This window comes from Spinacia oleracea, chromosome 2 (assembly GCF_020520425.1).
Source record: "Spinacia oleracea cultivar Varoflay chromosome 2, BTI_SOV_V1, whole genome shotgun sequence".
NCBI lineage: Eukaryota > Viridiplantae > Streptophyta > Magnoliopsida > Caryophyllales > Amaranthaceae > Spinacia > Spinacia oleracea.
In genome coordinates, this window is record NC_079488.1 from 73,984,755 (window position 1) to 74,003,750 (window position 18,996).

The 18,996-nt window shown below is 39.6% G+C and overlaps 2 protein-coding genes across 3 annotated transcripts; one reads left to right on the forward strand and one right to left on the reverse strand.

Annotated features, from left to right (window-relative positions):
* Window positions 1-10,581: 10,581 nt before the first annotated feature.
* LOC110790764 (uncharacterized) lies at window positions 10,582-11,766 on the forward strand. The gene has a single exon (XM_021995534.2). The coding sequence runs from the start codon at window positions 10,850-10,852 to the stop codon at window positions 11,576-11,578; it is 729 nt and encodes a 242-aa protein (XP_021851226.1). The 5' UTR covers window positions 10,582-10,849; the 3' UTR covers window positions 11,579-11,766.
* Window positions 11,767-13,536: 1,770 nt separating this feature from the next.
* Window positions 13,537-17,126, reverse strand: LOC110790777 (40S ribosomal protein S7-1). 2 transcript variants are annotated; one of them, XM_021995544.2, is made up of 6 exons: window positions 17,056-17,126; window positions 16,028-16,112; window positions 15,874-15,947; window positions 15,660-15,783; window positions 14,007-14,189; window positions 13,537-13,900 (listed from the first exon to the last, which is right to left on the reverse strand). In XM_021995544.2, the coding sequence occupies exons 2-6, from the start codon at window positions 16,100-16,102 to the stop codon at window positions 13,781-13,783; spliced, it is 576 nt and encodes a 191-aa protein (XP_021851236.1). In that variant the 5' UTR covers window positions 16,103-16,112; window positions 17,056-17,126; the 3' UTR covers window positions 13,537-13,780. The 2 variants fall into 2 exon arrangements, with proteins under 2 accessions (XP_021851236.1, XP_021851237.1); XM_021995545.2 differs by having other exon boundaries at window positions 17,060-17,125.
* Window positions 17,127-18,996: the final 1,870 nt, after the last annotated feature.

Genomic DNA, 18,996 nt, shown 5'->3' on the forward strand with positions numbered 1-18,996 from the left:
ATGATGGCGGGTGGAAGGCTGCTTCGCTAATAGTGCAAGAAAAGCATCCTGATCTTGACTGGTCTCCTATCGAAGCTGCTTGGTTGGCTGGGCTCCATGTTGAGCTTCTGAGAAAGAAGAGGGAGGCCGAGCAAGCGTCTCTAGCTGCAGGCGGTGCGGTGCCAGAAGATGATGGGGTGCCTGACCATTGTGTTGAAAATCTTCACCCTGGGGAATTGCCTCTGTCTGATGCTGAAGATGATGCTGGGCAATAATGGCACAGGCGGCTGTCCCCATGTTCATCTTGCACTACCTCAGCCAATGCATAGTTTATTTCTTCTGGTTGTTTTTGTCCTCCCTGCGTGGAGAGTAAGAATTTGTTTCTGGGAATAAAATTTACCGTTTTTAGTTTTGATCAACAGTGGCCATTTTTGTAGGGCTGTACATTGCATAAGTTTTTGAGGTATAGCCGCCGGTCCCATTGTTTGTTAACTCGTCGTGCTTATGTTGCGTTTTACCTTGTTGTTTTTTGCTTGCTATTTTTTATTGTTTTGTTTCCCCCATATTTCCATTTGACCCGCTTTGCATGCTTGATTGTCCTGGCTTTGGCCAGGGCAAAACTCAAAAAGTATTTCTATATTCGCCTCGACCTGTTTTGGACTGTGCATTGTTGAATTGTCCTGGCTTTGGCCAGGACAAAAACCGAGAAGTGTTTTCGCATTTGCTCCAGCCTACTTTGGCTGCGTATTATTGAATTGTCCTGGCTTTGGCCAGGACAAAACTCGAGAAGTGTTTTCGTATTTATTTCAGCCTACTTTGGCTGCGCATTATTGAGTTGTCCTGGCTTTGGCCAGGACAAAACTCGAGAAGTGTTTTTGTATTTACTTCAGCCTATTTTGGGCTGAGTATGATTGAATTGTTCTGGCTTTGGCCAGGACAAAGCTCAAGAAGTATCTTCATATTTATTCCAGCCTACTTTGGCTGCGTATTATTGAATTGTCCTGGCTTTGGCCAGGACAAAACTCGAGAAACGTTTTCGCTTAAATCTCGTTGAGAAAAAACTTACCCAATAACTTGGTTGATCAGACCAAGTTATTCGTGGGTAGCGTTTCTCTCCCCTTTTTTTTTTACGAGTTTTAGCCGTTCACCTTTTACTTTTCCAAGAGACCTGACGCACTTTCTTCTTATCGAAGGTAGCTGGGCCAATTTTTATTATGCTTGTAAGCGTGGAAAATTACAAAAGTAAAGAACTACTCTGGCTTCCATTGCCTTGTTATAGTATTAACTTCTTGCGTCTATACATAGTATTTCTTTAGCATGTTGGCATTCCAGCTGTTCTTCAATTCTCTTCCTTCCATCGTCATTAGATGGTACGAGCCTGGGGCTACCTCTTTTGTGATCTGGTAAGGTCCTTCCCAATTGGCAGTGAATTTTCCTTCTGCCTTTCCCTTTCCAGTGGCAGCTGTTCTTCTGAGGACCAGATCCCCCACTTGCATAGGTCTGTGCTTTACCCTCTTGTTGTATGCCCTGCTCATTTTTTCTTTGTTTGCTGCCAACTTGAGCTCTGCTTGCAGCCTGACTTCTGGTAAGAGATCTAATGCTTCCCTCATACGCTGCTCATTAGTGCCTTCCTCATAGTACTGCACTCTAAAGCTAGGTAGACCCACTTCGACAGGCAGGACCGCCTCAGCCCCAAAAGCTAGTTTGTAAGGACTTTCTCCTGTTGCTTCTTTTTCAGTGGTCCTGTTGGAGCACAAGATCTCTGGAATAAGGTCGGCCCATGCACCCTTAAAATCTTCTACCTTCTTTCGCAGTGCTCCCAGGATTTGTTTATTTGCTGCCTCTGCCTGACCATTGCTCTGGGGATGGCACACAGATGCGTATGCGAATTTTATTCTTAGTTCAGCGCAATAATCCTTTATAGGAGTGCAGTCGAACTGTGTTCCATGATCGAAGACCAAACTTTCTGGGATGCCGAACCTTGTCACAATGTTCTTCCAGATGAAATCTTTCATCCGCTTGGCTGTTATGCTTTTAGTGGGCTCTGCCTCAATCCACTTAGTAAAATAGTCAACTGCCACGATCAGAAATTTTCTTCCCCCGCTTGCTGCTGTGAATGGTCCCAGAATATCCATTCCCCACTGGGCGAATGGTATGGGGTTGATGATTGGCTGTAAGTCATTAGAGGGTTGGTTGATCACTGGGGCGAATTTCTGGCACTTGTCGCACTTTTTAACATATGCTTGAGAATCACTTACCATGGTTGGCCAATAATATCCTGCTCTGAGAGCTTTCAAGGCTAATGTCCTGCCACCTATGTGGTTTCCACATATTCCCTCGTGTATTTCCTCGATGACTCGTTGTGACTCCTCTGTTGATATGCATCTCAGCAGAGGCAACGAAAATGATTTCTTGTACAGTTTACCCTGGTAAATGACGAACCAATGCTCGTTTCGTTTTACTTTTTTCTGCTCTTGCTCTGCTGTGGGAAGGCCCCTTCCCAGCTTGTATGAGACTATACTGTCATACCACTGTGGCTCAGTGTCGATGAAGTTGACTGCAAGCTTTTTGTCAATGCTCTTTTCTTCCTGGACCTCTACCATCACTGTTCTTTCCAAGTCCTGTAGCGTCGAACTTGCTAATTTGGATAGGGCGTCTGCTTGACTGTTCTCTGCCCTGGGAACCAGTTGAATCTCAAAGCTTTCTAGCTGGGCTACTGCTTCTTTCATCAAGGCCAAGTACCTCTGCATAGATGGTTCTCTGGCTTCATATTCGCCTCTATATTGGCTGGCCACCAGCTGTGAATCGGTTTTGAGCACTATTTTCTTAGCATCTGCTGCTTTGCACATCTGGATTCCTGCGATTGCCGCCTCATACTCTGCTTCGTTATTTGAAGCTTTGAATTTAAATTTTATAGCATATTCGAAAATGTTGCCTTCTGGTGACACCATTATGATACCTGCGCCCGACCCTGTGACTGCGGCGGAGCCGTCTACTGAGATCTGCCAAGTCCCCAATGGTTCTTCCTCCTCCTCGTATGATGCCTCTGCAATGAAATCTGCCAGTGCCTGTGCTTTTATGGCGGTTCTGGGTTTGTACTCGATGTCATATTCTGAGAGTTCCACTTCCCATTTCAGGAGTCTACCAGAGGTATCTAGCCTCTGCAATGACTTCTCTAAAGGCTGATTAGTTAACACTTGCACTTTATGTGCGTCAAAGTATGGTTTCAATTTCCTGGCAGCTATCATGATGGCGAAGGCCATTTTTTCAATCAGGGGGTACCTCTGTTCTGCTGGGTTGAGGATGTGGCTGACAAAGTAGACTGGCTGCTGGATTTTATCCTTCTCGACTACCGGAGCTGCTGCTACAGTTTTCTTGGAGGCAGAGATGTATAGCTGTAATATGTCCCCCACTTCTGGTCTGGCTATGGTTGGGAGGCTTTTCAAATGGTTCTTCACCTCCTTGAATGCTTTCTCTTGCTCTTCTCCCCATTTAAATGTTTTGTTTCCCTTTAGCACCTGGAAAAAGGGGAGAGACTTGTCCGCAGACTTGCTGATGAACCTGGTGAGTGCTGCCATTTTCCCAGTCAACCTCTGGATGTCTCGTATGTTTCTTGGTTCTGGTAGGTTGAGTATGGCCTCTACTTTTTCTGGATTGGCATCAATTCCTCTTTCACTGACCAGGAATCCCAAAAAATTTCCGGACTTAACACCGAACACGCATTTTTTTGGGTTTAACTTCATACCAAATTGCCTCAATGTTGCAAAAGTTTCCTTCAGATCCTTAATGTGATCACCCTCATTTTTGCTCTTGACTATGGAGTCATCTACATACACCTCCACGTTTCGGCCTTTTTGTCCTGCGAATATTTTGTCTACCAGTTTCTGGTATGTGGCCCCTGCGTTCTTTAGACCAAATGGCATAGCCCTGTAGTTGTAAACTCCAGCGTCTGTGATGAAGGCGGCTTTTTTCCGGTCTGATTCTAACAAACTGATCTGGTGATAGCCCGAAAAGGCATCCATGAAACTCAGCAGGGCATGCCCGCTGGTGGAATCCACCAGTTGATCTATTCTGGGTAGCGGGTAACAATCCTTCGGACAAGCCCTGTTTAGGTCTGTAAAGTCTACGCACATCCTCCATTGACCATTTGCTTTCTTTACCATCACGACATTAGCCAACCATTCCGGGTAGTCACACTCTTCTATGAATTTGGCTGCTAACAGTTTGCTGATCTCTTCCTGGATGGCTACATTCTTCTCTGTCGCAAAAGTTCTCTTCTTCTGTTTCACCGGTCTGACTTCTCTGTTAACATTCAACCTGTGGACCATGACGTTGGGATCAATCCCTGGCATTTCGTCGGCAGAGAAGGCAAATATGTCCGCGTGCTCTCGCAACAGATCGATGATATTTACCCTCAGGGAAAGGTCTATATCTGTGCCAATTCGGACTGTTCTGTCCTCTACTCCTTCCTCCAGCTCTATTTCTTCTGTTTCTTCTGCTGGGGCTGGTTTTAACAATCCTTCTTCACGATGCTCAAAATTCTCCATGTCCAGTAGTGCGTCTTTTTTACGCTCTGCTCTCTTTCTCTTTCTAGACAAGGGAATGTCTGCCTCTGCCAGGGGTGGGGGTCTGGGTGGCTGTTTCAGGGCTGTGTGGTAGCATCTCTTAGCCTGCTCTTGGTTTCCCTTGACCTTAGCTGATCTGTTATCATTCGTTGTGTACATCATGGTGAGGTGATAAGTAGACACCACTGCTCCTGCATCATGGATAAATGGTCTGCCCAGAATGGCGTTGTATGCTGCGGGTACCTTCACTATCATGAAATCAACCATGACATCCTTGATATCTTTCCCCTGCCCAATTTGGACAGGTAAGCTAACTATTCCTTCTGGTATCACCGTTGCCCCTGTGAAACCAATTACTGGGTAGCTAACTGGTTTTACGTGCTTTTCTTCAATCTGCAGCTCTTGGAAAGCTGGCCAGAATAGAATGTTTGCAGAGCTTCCTCCGTCTATCAAGATTCGATGGATTTTTCTGTTAGCCACATCCAGAGCTAACACCATTGGGTCATCATGGGGATAAATTATGCCCTTACAATCATCTTCTGTAAAAGTGCACTGTGGGATTTTTGGAGGGGCAGGCCATTTTCCTGAGTTATGGTAATTAACCTGGTGTTTAAATTCGTTCACACTGGCCTTAGCACCGCTGGCTGTAGTACCAGCGTAAACTGGTCCTCCTGTTATGACCAGTATATCATTCGACCTCTTCTGATCTGCTGGGTGGTTCTGCTTTTGCTCTGTCTTTCTGTTATCAAATCGACCCTCATCATCCCTGTTTTCGTAGGTCCTGCTGTATGAGCTCTTTGCCTTAAATTGTGTTAGGTACCCCCTTCGGATCAGGTCCTCAATGTTATCTTTCAGGTGAGTGCATTCCTCTGTGAGATGACCATGATCCTTGTGAAAATCACAGTACTTCTTCGTGTCCCTGTATTTGTTGTACATTTTCGGTGGTCTCTGCCATTTCTCATCCTCCTTGCTGATAGCAAAAATCTGGGTTCTGGATGCAACCAGAGGAGTGTATTCGTTGAATTTGCCTCGCTTTTCAGTTTTGAACTCACTACCCCTTCCTCTGACCTGCCCGTGCCAATCTTTTCTGGGCTGCTGATTTTCTCTTTTGTCTGGGTATTCTTTTTTGTACGGCTCTTTTCTGCTCTGACTACCGTAATTGTTCTCACTTGCTACATATCGTCGTGAGGTTGCTCTGCCAATCTCTTCACTTTTTATAAATTCATTTGCCTTCCCCAGTACCTCTGCCAGGGTTGTGAATGACTTTCTGCCCAGATAGCTCTTGAATTCTCCATCCCGCAGACCAGTCATCATAGCCAGGACTGCTACCTCTTGCTGTAACTTGGGTATATTCGATGCCTCCATATTGAATCTGGATATGTACTCCCTCAGAGATTCCTGAGGTCCTTGGACGACTGACATCAGCTCCCCTGTCATCCTTTCTCTGGCAATGTTTGCCACATATTGGGTGCGAAACAAGATGGCTAACTGCCGGAAAGAGGTTATGGTGCCCTTGGGTATTTTACCGAACCAGCTCTGTGCTATCCCCTCCAGAGTGGAAGGGAAGACCTTACACCACATAGAGTCTGTGTTGGTATATAGCATCATGTGTCCTCCAAAGGCAGAGAGGTGATTCGTTGGGTCTGACTTTCCGGAATATTTGCAGGTGGGCATTTTTATCTTTTCCATTTTTTCCGAGAGTATCTCATCACAGAAGGGGGAATTATCAGGTTTAACTATTGCTCGGGTGGGATTTGGCATACCTGACCCGGAGTGGTGCCTCTGGCTGGGTGCTTGTTCGGTCCTTGCTCTGGGTTGAGCTCTGCTAGGCGTGATACTTTCTGCCTCATATTCTTGGCTGTCAGCCCCTTCCATCTCCTGCTGCAGATTCCTCCTCCAGACGTTCGAACTGTTTTGGGGTCTGGGACGTTTTCTCCTCTGCTCAACCTCAACCTCTGGGGCTGTCCTCATGACCTGGGCTTGTGGTGTTGTCTGGGTAAGGAAGGTCAGGACTTCTATGGCTGTGCGCATCTGGTCGGGTGAGAACTGTGCCCCCAACCGTGCTAGTGAGGCACTGGTTGGAACTGGGATGCCCTGGCCCTGGCTAGGGGTTGCCATAGCTCTGGGTTGTGGTGTCTCTCTTGGCGGACCAAGACTCTGAGGCATGCCGAACAAAGGTACGTTTGTGGTTCTCTGGTTGTTTCTTGAGGTGGGTGGTTCTATCTGCTGGATTATCGGTTCGCTTGACTCGGTCATTTTGTGAGAGGGTAGGTCTTTTAGAGGCAAGGTCTGGGAAGTCCCCTCCTTCTAGCGCCACTTGTTCCGAGTGTGGAACTGGGAGGACGTTCCGGAGTGCCTTGGCCCTGTCAAGCAGAGCAAACGTGAGCTAACCTCGGGGGTTTAACCGAGGAAACCCCCTCCGATGCCTAAGTCAGCAAATAGATAAGAAGTCTTTAGAGAGAGAATATAGAGAGAAGGTGGAGCAAGTACCGTGTGTAAGAATATGTCCCATCATGAATGATGTGGGTGCTATTTATAGGCGTACTATTCTGTACTTTGGCCTACTTAGATGCCGCCACGTGTATGACGGCGATTTACTTTATTCCTTGTCGTTGTCGTTTAGCCTGCAGGTCCCTTCTTGGACTGATGCAGCCTTGCTTAGCTCTGCTCTGTGTCTTTACACGTGATCTGGGGAGGTTTGATCTGCCTGGGCTGCATATACTTGGCTTGGGGTTTAGAGTCTTTCTTTGACTTGGGTGTGCCCTGGGTGTCAGGGTTTGCTCTGTTGTTGATGTTCTGTCCTCTCTGGGTATGATCCCGTACAACTAGTCCCTCAAGAGTAGAGCTGACCTTTTAAGTCAGGTCTGCTCTTCTGTCCTTGATCTGGATATGACCCCGTACAAAGATATCTTGCTAAATTTTAAGAACAAGATCAGAACCTGTTGCAACAGGTTCTCAATTTTATAACTCGAAACTGAAAACTGAAATATTAAAATCGTAGATTCCTAACATATTTCGGTTTCAATTCAGAACATCATGATTTCTTGCTCACCTCCAGTGAATAGCAGGAAAAACTACTTGCCGCCAAAATCAAACGATTTAAAGAGAAACACAAAAGGATGAAGGATAAGAAAGAAAGAAAGCTGACTAAAAATAAGATGGTGATAGTCAAGAAATTTGCATACAATAAAATTGAAAACGGGCCAAGTGTTAGAAAAAAGTGGTTTACACCTTAAGGATGAATCATGAATGGAGCATACAATCATACATACAGTCCACGGTGTTGGTTGATAAGGCAGTCAAAGTAGCTGTTTTAATATTTGCTAGAAGAAGTGTGCATTGGGAAGACAAAAAGAAATTCTCTTTCTAAAATCATGCGGCAATCACGGTCACCTTATTATCCTAATCACCCAACATTGGAAACCAATATAGGGGTAATTCCTACTTATATAGTCTACGACTATGCTAATCATCATTTGATAATAGTCAATTGTCTAAACAATATTCCTAATTATGCTACTTCCTCCGTCCCATATTAGTTGTTACACTTTCCTTTTTCGGCCGTTTCAGATTAGTTGTTACACTTCTAAATTAAGAATGACCCCACAATTATTATATTGTCTCTCTCTTTCCACTAAAGTTTACTTTGTCCCCATACCCTCTTTCATTCAATTAAAAAATACTCCACTAACTCCTATCACATCTACTTTATTGAATAAAATAACAATTGATAACCAAACAACCACTTATTACTTAAAACTTTGTGTAAAAGTAAATGTAACAACTAATATGAGACGGAGGGAGTACTCATTACTCATTGAGATGAATCTATTATGACCAATTTTGTCTTAGAATGAAACTTTACGATCAAGCCGATCAATAATGTCCTTATATCTGTACTTAATGTATAGTAGTACGTAGTATTTTGCTTGGATGTTTTCTCATGACTACACTTTTGATTGTTTAGGCTCTGTTCTTTTCGACTTTATTTCAGTTCATTTTAGTTTATCTTTATTCAGTTTAATTCAGTCAAATAAAACTTAGAAGAACAAAGTCTAAACCGACTAGCAAAAATAAAAGTACACTTTAAATGCTCGAATAAATAACTCTAGCATTAAGATAATGTAACGATTAACAGTTCAAACCTAGAAAATAAAGCAAAAATACACAACTTGGGACAACTTGTAATATTAGGTGACCGAAAATGGAAACGTGGTATATTTTTTGTATTAACAAGTGACAAAACGAACATTACTTCCTTTCCTATACACACGGGGGTGAAGATGCAAATTCAACCTAGAAGTAATCACATATCCTTTTCACAATTAGTACTCCTAATAAAACCTAAATATTGGTTGCGCTCCTACAAAACATGAAAACACTAGACATTTGTCAAACCAAACGGCTAAGGTTTACACAAGTCACATCTAAAAACATAATTGATTTGGTTAAGAGGAGAAGAAGTAGTTGACACATGACTTTCTACATAGATGTGTTTGTCAAGTGAGTAAATAGTAAATGCAATCCCATCCTTCATTAACACGAACCTTGAGTCTAAATATACCTACACCTCTCCTTGTTTGATTTTGACCCTACTCCTAATTTATGGGTTGAGGTGGTGTGGTGTGGCCCGTATGGGTTCACGGTTATTTTCGTACTAAAAATGTATGCTTCTAAGTTGTTACATACATTACTTCAACATACCAATATGCCACTTTTACTAAAGCTTATCAAGTTATATATGCTTCATGTGACTCAAGTACTCAACTAACTTCCAAACTTGCTTGGTAGAGATGACGGAGAACTCTACTTTGACTTGGAGGTTAAAAGTTCAAGCTTTACCTTTTACCTTTTGCTTGTGCTTGATAATTTAGAGTCATTTACCACCCCTACTCTCAAGCGTCGCCTTATATAACTGGATGCCTGGATTGATTAACTTATAACAAGTGTTGTTCAATACGATATTTTATCTTACTAATAAAAAAAAGTACTCGACTAAAGCAATAGCATAATATGATATGTATGGGCACTTGACATTTCAATTCAAACTAAAAAAAATAAAGCATGTCGTATTTGCCACTAATACCTGAATTTGAGTAACGTAGCTACTAGCCAACTAGGCCCAATTAGTAAATACTTTTCTACCACTAAATATAAAACCAGAAGTACATAATATTGTCTGGCACTAAAAAAGAAAAGGTACACAATATTACACTTTAATCTTAAATTAGTACTCCATTTGGGCTATGTTAGTCACCCTCTTCATTTATTATTAAGTGTTTGCTTTGGAAATTCGATATTGAAACACTTTATTTTGGACAATGATAGAGTAACTCTAAGGGTTGGTAATCTTTTAAATATTGAATTGTGATTGGTAACAAATGCATTGAAACTCACCTTACAACACTTTCTCTCTCCAATTAATTACAGTTATATATTATTTTATGTTATATGTATCTTAAAGGTTGCTAACCCTTAGGGTCAACCAAACATTTTCCCTTTATTTTTTACTAATATCATAGAAAATTTTCACATTTAACCAAGTCATACCGCTTGAAGATGTACCGGTGTCTGACACTAGTACTCAAGTCTGAGTAATACTACCAAGTGTGTCTTGGCCTAGTGGAAAGGATTCCACCTTCCAACCAAAAGGTTGGGGGTTCAATCCCCACTAGGGTCACTTCCCCCACTCTCAAAGTGTCTAGTCTGCTAACCCGGACGGGTTGACCCATGCGGGGTTCCAACCCGATAGGGCTTTTCATCTTACCTTGCAAAAAAAAAAAAAAAAAGTCTGAGTAATACTTCGTATAGATTAGGGGAAGAGTGGGAGGATTAAAAAGTCTAACATGATTGAAGGAAGAGAGAGATTAGAGACTAATCAAAAGCTAAGAGCCTGTCAAATCCCTAAAGTGGCTACACACCAAACTATGTCATATAAAAAAGTACAAAAACAAAAGTGCACTAATTAAAAAATTTCTAATTAAAATTTTACCCTATATAATATATAATCTTCTCAATTTCCCCCCTTTGAAGCTTTAAAAAACTTTGGCACTTTTGATAACATAACATTAGACAGGGACCATTAAGTAAGGTAGAAGAGAACACAATGAAAGCCAAGGAGCGTGTGATCCAAAGACTTCCTAACATTAAAGCACAAACCCTCCTTCTTTTATACTATTCCTCAACACCATTTCCTCTAAATTTGTAATCTTTCATTTTCATTTGTATGTTGTTGTTGTTGTTGTTGTTGTTGTTTATGAAGAAGTACAGCAACGTTCATCTCTTTGAAAAAACTCGAAAAAACGATGCTGCTAAGGAACTCCATATCCAACACCAAGAAGTTCTTCCAAAGAACTTTAGATAATGTCAAGTCTTTTCTTTCTGTAGGAAGCACATATCAAAGGCTGCCTAAAACACCCCCCTTTTACCCTTTCTCTTGTGGGAGTGATACCAACAATGAGATGATGGGTAGCGAATCAGGGTTCAACACCGAGTTGGATGATTTCTACAACGAGTTCACTCATCAATGGGACTCACGTAAGGGCAAGGTGAAGAAGACAAAGAAGAAGAAGGATCAAAAGAACTCGGTTCTTCGTGCATCAGTGAAAAAGAGTCAGCAGGAAAACTGTAATTATTATGCTGCAAGAACTGAAGACAAAGTGAAAATCTCAGAAAATAAGGGTGATTTTGTTAAGGAGAGTAATGCAGAAATAAGAGAGGTTTTGAAGAGTAAGGGATTAAATGTGATTCCAGGGATGATGAGGAAACCCGAGCTGTGTTCAACAAGTGTCAGAGAAACAAGGATGTGTTTTGCAGCAGAAAAGTTAAAGGAGTTAGAAATGATGGATAAAGGGAATGTTGATCATAAACTAGATGTTGAAGAGTTTCTTCGTTACTATTCCTGTCTTACATGTCCTGCTTACCTTGACATAGTTGATAAGTTCCTAGTCGAGATGTGTACAGAGTTTTTCGGGCCTCAGGCATCTCCCAAGGTTAACTATGCTAGACCCAGATTGCAACCATTCAAGGTTTAGACAATGCATCACTAATTTTTTTATTTTTATTATACATTTGTTCTTGTTGATCACTTGTTTCCTAGGTTTCAAATAAATGATCAATTTATTCAGATTGTTTCTTTTTTAATGAGTGTGATTTCTCAAGTATTATGTAACTCTAAAATTTAATTCTTATGTATGTAATGAGTAATGTACTTCGTAATTTACAGTCAAGCACATACGAGGGAATAACTACTGTCAGAAAAACTAATGAGCAAGTTGTCGATCTGATTTATGTTTCCTAAAAGCTTCTAAGCCCCTTATGTATGTAATTGAGTAATGTATCTTGTATAACTAGCTAAAACAATGTGCTAGTTAGTTAATTAGCTAACAACTAATAACCAAACGAGGTGTAAGCTAATTGCAAAACAGGGCCGAATGCTTGTATACACGACACTCAGTATCTCCAAATTGCAGCTAAGAGTCAGAAATATAGGAGACAGACTGACTGACAGACAGAGACTTCAACATTTCTGATTGATATTTTATGTTTTCTGATGACATCTCAAAGAATTTGTCATAGAATCCTGCATTTAAAGAAGACATCCGAAATTCCAGACCATTTATGCAGATAAAAGAAGCGGAAATATTCTAGACAAATCGATCTCCAAAAGTATTGACACACTTACATATTCAGCTTTGAGAATCACCAAAACTGTAAAATCAGTTGTATATACAAGTCAGCAAACATTTCCTCTAATCTGCAATTCATCCAATCGCCTTAGAGATATCCTGCCAAGTCTGAAACAACAAAACTGCATTAGGTAATTCAATCTAAAGAGTATTCTTGTAACATGTTAACTTTTTTTATGAATAATAAGGCGATGATTGGTTGCTTTGAATATACTGTGGACCTAAAAAGTAACATTCGTTGTCTGAATCTGCTTCATCTTCATCCTCAGTCGCGCAAGCACCTAATTCCAAGAAGATCTAACCACATCAGATTGCATAGTTAGCAAATTTCTGTAAAATTCCTATCCCTGGAATATCTGAATTAACCAATTTCTTCTATACATCAATGCTTCAACTGTTTCTTCATCCATCATTTTATAATTTAGTACCTAAATCTACTTTCAAAACGGGTATAGCAAGAACATCCCTGGGAATGCACATCTTCATCTAGATAATAGTCCAACTCAGTTGTTACACCTACCTTAATTTTCACAGTTCACTACCAATTTTCCTCCAAAAAGATTCATATTTCTTTCAGCTGTTTCAGTCCAATAATCTACACTATTCCGAATTCTAAGAACTGTAATCACCAAGAATAGCTAGACCTGCCTTCGCTAAGCTAGCAGTCTTAGGGAATGTGTAAAACATCGCATCTGTAGGAATTTCCCCCCAACCATCACTGATGGACTAACTATAAAACCGTACAGAAAATGAAGCTCTGCAGTGTCCAAGAATCATCAACAAAGTATGCAGTTTCAGCTACAAATCTTCTTTCTTCATGAGATTTCCACAAATCCAAAGAAATAGCAATTCTACCCTCATTGTGTTTTTTAATAAATTCTTCCTTTTTTCTATTTCCTAATTGAACATTTTAAGTACTTCTCTCCTCAGATCAGTCAGCTTTGAGACACCTTTTCAAAATCAGGGTTTAAACTGCTTGAAATTCTTTTGAATCTCACTTCTTCAACGATAGAAAAAGGATAGTTGTGATTTGTGAAGGACAATCATGTTAACCAGCTCCTTTATTTTTACAGTTCTTTGACTGACTTCTCCTGAATTGGATGCATTGCTACAGCTGTCTGCAGATTGCGAGCCATTAGCCATGGCTAAATTTTGACAAGAACCGCTGGCCAGCCGGTGCTACGAGGCCTTTGAAGTTCTTCTTGTGACCATGTAAAACCTCGTAGAACCGCCATGGCTAAATGTTCTTGTGACCATGTTGTATTGATAAAGAATTAGAGTTTTACAAGGAGTTCACAAGAATATTGAGCAAACGCATTTAGTTGGTCAACATTAAGAATGGTAACGACTAACGAGTAATTCAGTTTCTTATGTTGGGTTCTTGCCTCAACAAGGAAGACGCTATACATAATTGTTCTTCTGTCCCTAATTAACAATGCAATCTATAGTGGGTCAAAACTTGGTAAAGTACAACTATCTTAAAGGAAACCAATAGACAAGGTTTGAAAATGGTAAGCACAAAACTCCGATGACATCACGATTGCAAATTTAAGCCTCTGTAGCAGGGTATTCAAAAACTACATCCTTTCCGCAAAGCTTCCTATAGACACCAGAGAATGTCTCTAGCTTGTACTCGGTGTCATTCTTGGTTTTGGGATCCAAGTATACCTGTCCATCATAAAGAATAAATATAAGTCACAACACACCACCAAAAGTATTGACAAACTGAACCATCACTAGCAGCAGATAAATAAAATTGAAAGGATTACACTACCTTAATCATCTTAGAGCCATCAAGACGGTATCTGCAACGTTTGCCAACGATCTCAGCTGGCTGCACAAGATCCTCAAGAATGTTCTCGTGCACTGAGGTGAGGGTACGGGATCTGGGACGCTTGGCTGCAGAACCCTTCTTTGGAGGCCTCACAATTCTTCTGGTGGCAATGAAGACAACATCCTGAAGACATTACACGATAAGAAAACTGTTAAAGAACCTTGAAAATTGCAATCATAAAGGTTGCCGAAACAACAATAACAATGGCAATTCAACAAATGATACCCACCGAGAAGTTCCACAAACCATTAAAGTCAATCAATTAAGAAGTAAGAATTACCACAATTGCCACCATATATAACACCACCAAGTTGTGAAATCAACATTCACAATGACAGTTCAACAAATAATACACCCCAAGAAGTTCCGAAAACCATAAGGTTGCGTTTGGATACAAAAATTCATTTCAAATAATGTATTTTAATTTCCAGAATTGAAATCTTGGAATTCAATTCCAAATTTTATGTTTGGGAAATATTAGAATTTGAAATCCCGAATTTCAGTTATGGCTACTCTTTCTATTGTAAGTCAGGGAAGCAAGTACGATAATAATACGAGTATAAACGAAAGCTAGGTCCGCCCCCACAAACATCGCCATCGTCGCCGTTAACAGGTCAGCGGCGGCCACCACCACCATCATCATCAACACCCGCGGCGGCCACCACCACCATCATCATCAACACCCGCGGCGGCCACCACCACCATCATCACCATTGTCAGCGATTTTGCAATTCCAAATTCCAAAAAAAAGAAGAAAAAAATCCAAATTCTTATCTACAATCAATGTTAATCAACCAAAAATCAAATGGGCTAATTTATGGAATCATTTTATTAATCAACAATTGATTGAAATAAAACCCTAAAAAAATCAAATTGGGAAAACAAAACCCTAAATCTTCGAATCTCCTTGCTTTATAGTCATCTCGCCAAATTGCCCCGTGAATCGTCTTGAGGTGGCCAGAAATTTCGCGACGATTATAAACAGGCGGCGGCAACAAAGTGGCTACAAGGAGGCTGCGAGGCTGCGAGGGAAGGGGATCTACAACGTGGAAAGGAGAGAGAATGAGGGATGAAGAGGAGACATGATTGAAGGAGAGGAGAGGAGTTGATATGGTGGTTAGCAATGAAAGTGAGGAGAGAGAAAGGGTGAGTGAAAAAAATGAACCAGGATTTCAAATGACGTGGTTTTAGTTGGCATTTCAAATTCTTAACCTTAGGTTTATTTTATGGAAGACTTGGAATTGGGCCAAATACAAATCCAAATTCTTGGGTTAGCCAAACAAGTTATTTGGCCCAATTCCAGAATTTCAAATGAAATGCAAGAATCCAAACTGGCCATAAAAGTAATTCAACTAAGAATTACCACATTTTCCACCATATATAACGCCACCATTACGTAAACATTAAATATAAAAGAAACTAATAGGAATTGTACCCAGGCATGATGTGATGTTCACAAAAGGTAATACTTCATACGTCATGATATTAACTTGCATACAGATAGGGAAGGATTGTGTTCTTCGGGGTGGGTGAAGTTATACTATTCTAAACATCCAGTGAAGCAATGATAAAACTAAGGCAAGTTGGGTTTACCTTGCCACTGAACTTCTTCTCTAGCTCCCTGACCAACCGGTTGTGAATTTTGCGGAAAGCTTTTCTCAATCTGTATGGAACATGGACAACAATAGCCTTCTTGTTGTTCGAGATGTCAACCTGACTGTATAAAGGTAAAAGACAACCTCATCAAACCTCAAGGCAAAACAGAATTCGCATGGCATCAACCTAAAAACTATGTACTATCACTTACACAGCAGAGTTGATAAACAGATCCTTCAATTCATTTCCCATATCCTTGTTGTTGGTCTCAAGGTCAAATATTGCCTGCACGAGAAAAAAAGCACATTTATAGTTTTTTGGCAAATTAATTCTCAGTTGATGACATTACAGTTTTCAGAATTTACCTGAGCAAGATTCTCCTCAAGGTCAGTTGGATCAACACCCCTTTCTTTTTGAATCTTCCTCGAAGCAGTAAACATCTTGACAGTGCTGATGTACACACAAAAATGACAATAATCAGATACAGCCATTTAACAGCAATGCTATCTTCTTCGCCAGCATTCAGCTATTTATAACACTTGAATCCAAATGACACCAATTCACTACTGAACTAAACGTCTAAACCTAAAAATACCACCAATGCTCTAACCAAGTACCAAACCCCACTCCCCAAACTTGTGCCAAATCCGGCTGCTACTAATCAAATTATCAATCCAAATGGCACCAATTCACTACTGAACTAAACGTCTAAACCTAAAAATCCCACCAACGCTCTAAACAACTCCTACTCCCCAAACTTGAGCCCGGCCAGAATCAAACCCCGCTGCTACTAATCAAATTATCATAACAAAACAAAAGGCTTGGCATTTGGTGAATTTTTCCACATTTTCATACATTTCTACAAATTCAACTAATTATAATTTCATAAAAACATTTTCTTTAAACCCAATATATTTATCATCGAGGCGCAAACAATGGTCTTTCTATGGCTAAATATCTATTCTAACAAAAGGAAGATCAAATTGGCTTTACGAATGATTCCAGAAAGCTTTCTAACATAAAATCCTAATCAAATACAATATAATTACTAACAAAAACAAGGGCATACAACTCTTTTTCATTGGATATGAAAACAAGATACGAAGGACAATCTTAATGAATCTGAAATCAGTAAATTGGAAACCAGAACAAATTGCTTCAGAAACTTTTAAGAAAACCAACACTTGCGAAATTTCCAACCAGTGAAACCAAATACACAAATCAAAATACGAAATTTCAGGAAACCTAAACCATTAGACCCAAAATCATTCAGCGACATCAACAAATTAACAGGATTCAATGAAGAAAAAATGCAGAGAACAAATCTATAAATTAAAGGAACACAATTTAAGAACAATCAATCAAAAGGAGGAGACACATGAAGTGAGATTACCTACAGGCTACAGTTCGATTGAGGGGAAGATAGAGAAAAACCCGCGAACAGAAAAGTGTTGGAGGCTGAAAATGTAGGGTTTATAACAGGAGGCCGAGAGAGATGGGCCTCCAATTTATTTGTTTTCTCTTATGGGCTTAGCCCAATACTAAGAATCTATGATAGGAGACCCACACAGCCACACTAAATACTTCTTATGTTCTACAAATATCGTACCATGTTGACTTTTACGCTATTTATGAAGTGTCTTTGACCATTTTTTATAATATATACGTAAAATAATATGTAATCATGTATAATCTTATTAGATTCCTATTGATATCTACTTTCTAAATATTAATTTTTTTTTATAATTTTTACGAGTCAAAGTTGTGTGTTGGAAGTGTGAAGTCAACATGGCGCAATATTTAAGGAACAGAGCAAGTAATACTTTTGAGTTGGCAAAAGTCTTGATGTCCGAGTCAAATTCGACTGAGGTCATTTGGGTCGGTCGAATAACACTCGGCTCTATAGTCAATACTTCTTCCGCTCTTTTTTGGATGACACAACTTTTTAGGCGGGTTTGCTAATGCACAATTTAAAACATTAATGTCTTCAGTTATAGATAAGAAAAAATTATAAAAAGTTGATATTTAAAAACTATTCATTAAGACGTATCTAATAAGAATCCACATTATTATGTATTTTCTTAAATATAAATCACACAAAAAAAAAGTCAAATGAACTTGTGTGAATAGTGTCAAAAATTTCATTGTGTCATCTAATAAAAAACGGAGGAAGTGTATTATTATGAAAATTGATCTATTTTAGACTTCAAGTCATATTTCTTTTCGAGTACGGTGATTTTTTTCGAGTCAACCATATTTAAGTACAGTTTGATTATAGAATTACTAGTTTTATAGGCACATGTCTCGTCTGGTGGTGTATACATTTATTTTATTACAACTAATTACCATAAACAATAGGCAACAAAATATCGTTCACAAAGTTATCTAAAGAAAAATTAGACATCATCTCATGGACCACATCTAAATTAAGAACCAATGTAATACGTACGCATGCACTTACCTGGCCAAAAATCCATATTGTATTAACAAATTAAAGGAAACATTGACGGGAATAAGTTAACCTTTGTCCCATTTATTAATATTAAGTCTAACTTTTAATTATATCTGATTAAGTTAACCTTTTAAACCCATTTATTTTTATCAAGTTGCCTTAAATTTTAACCGGTTAAGTGGGTAACAACTATGACGTGTCAACGCTAATGTGACATGTCATGTTTTTTTTTGTTTTTTTATTTATTTTTAGATTTTTTTGTTATTTTAATTAGTTTCAGGACTTCATCTTCTATTCTTCCTCCTCTACTGTCTTTATGTTAAATGCTTAAACTTCATCCTCTTCCCTTTCTCCATTAAACTTCCACCTTTTTCTTGTATTTCCAGTTTATTTCTTTTTATTTTTACATATATATAATATGTATATATTAATAAATATATAGTTCCTAATTGCAATTTGTGGCTACTGAAGCAGTCGTCTATTAGATCTGGGTTTTCTTCGAGTTTAAGAATGGAGGTTGTTCAGAGAAGGCTGTGTACATGTAGGAAGGTAGAAGAGGCGAGAACGGTAATAAATGGTCCAAAATTGGGAATGAAGATCTGGTTGTCCATTGTTAGTAGCGACATAATTGAAATTTAATTTTCTTAATTTTTTTAATTAAATGTTCTTTTTTGGTAAAATTGGTGTGTTAGTTGTATAAATGAAAATGGGTTTTGATATAGGATACCCTATACGAGATGTTTAGGTGGTTTAACGAGAGTAATATTGTGGAAACTCTTCAATATCAACTTTTGGAGAAGGAAACAACAATCTGCAAAATGGAGGTTGAGAAAAAAAAATCAAAGATGCTAAGATACATAAACTGCAATAGAAGAAGGATAA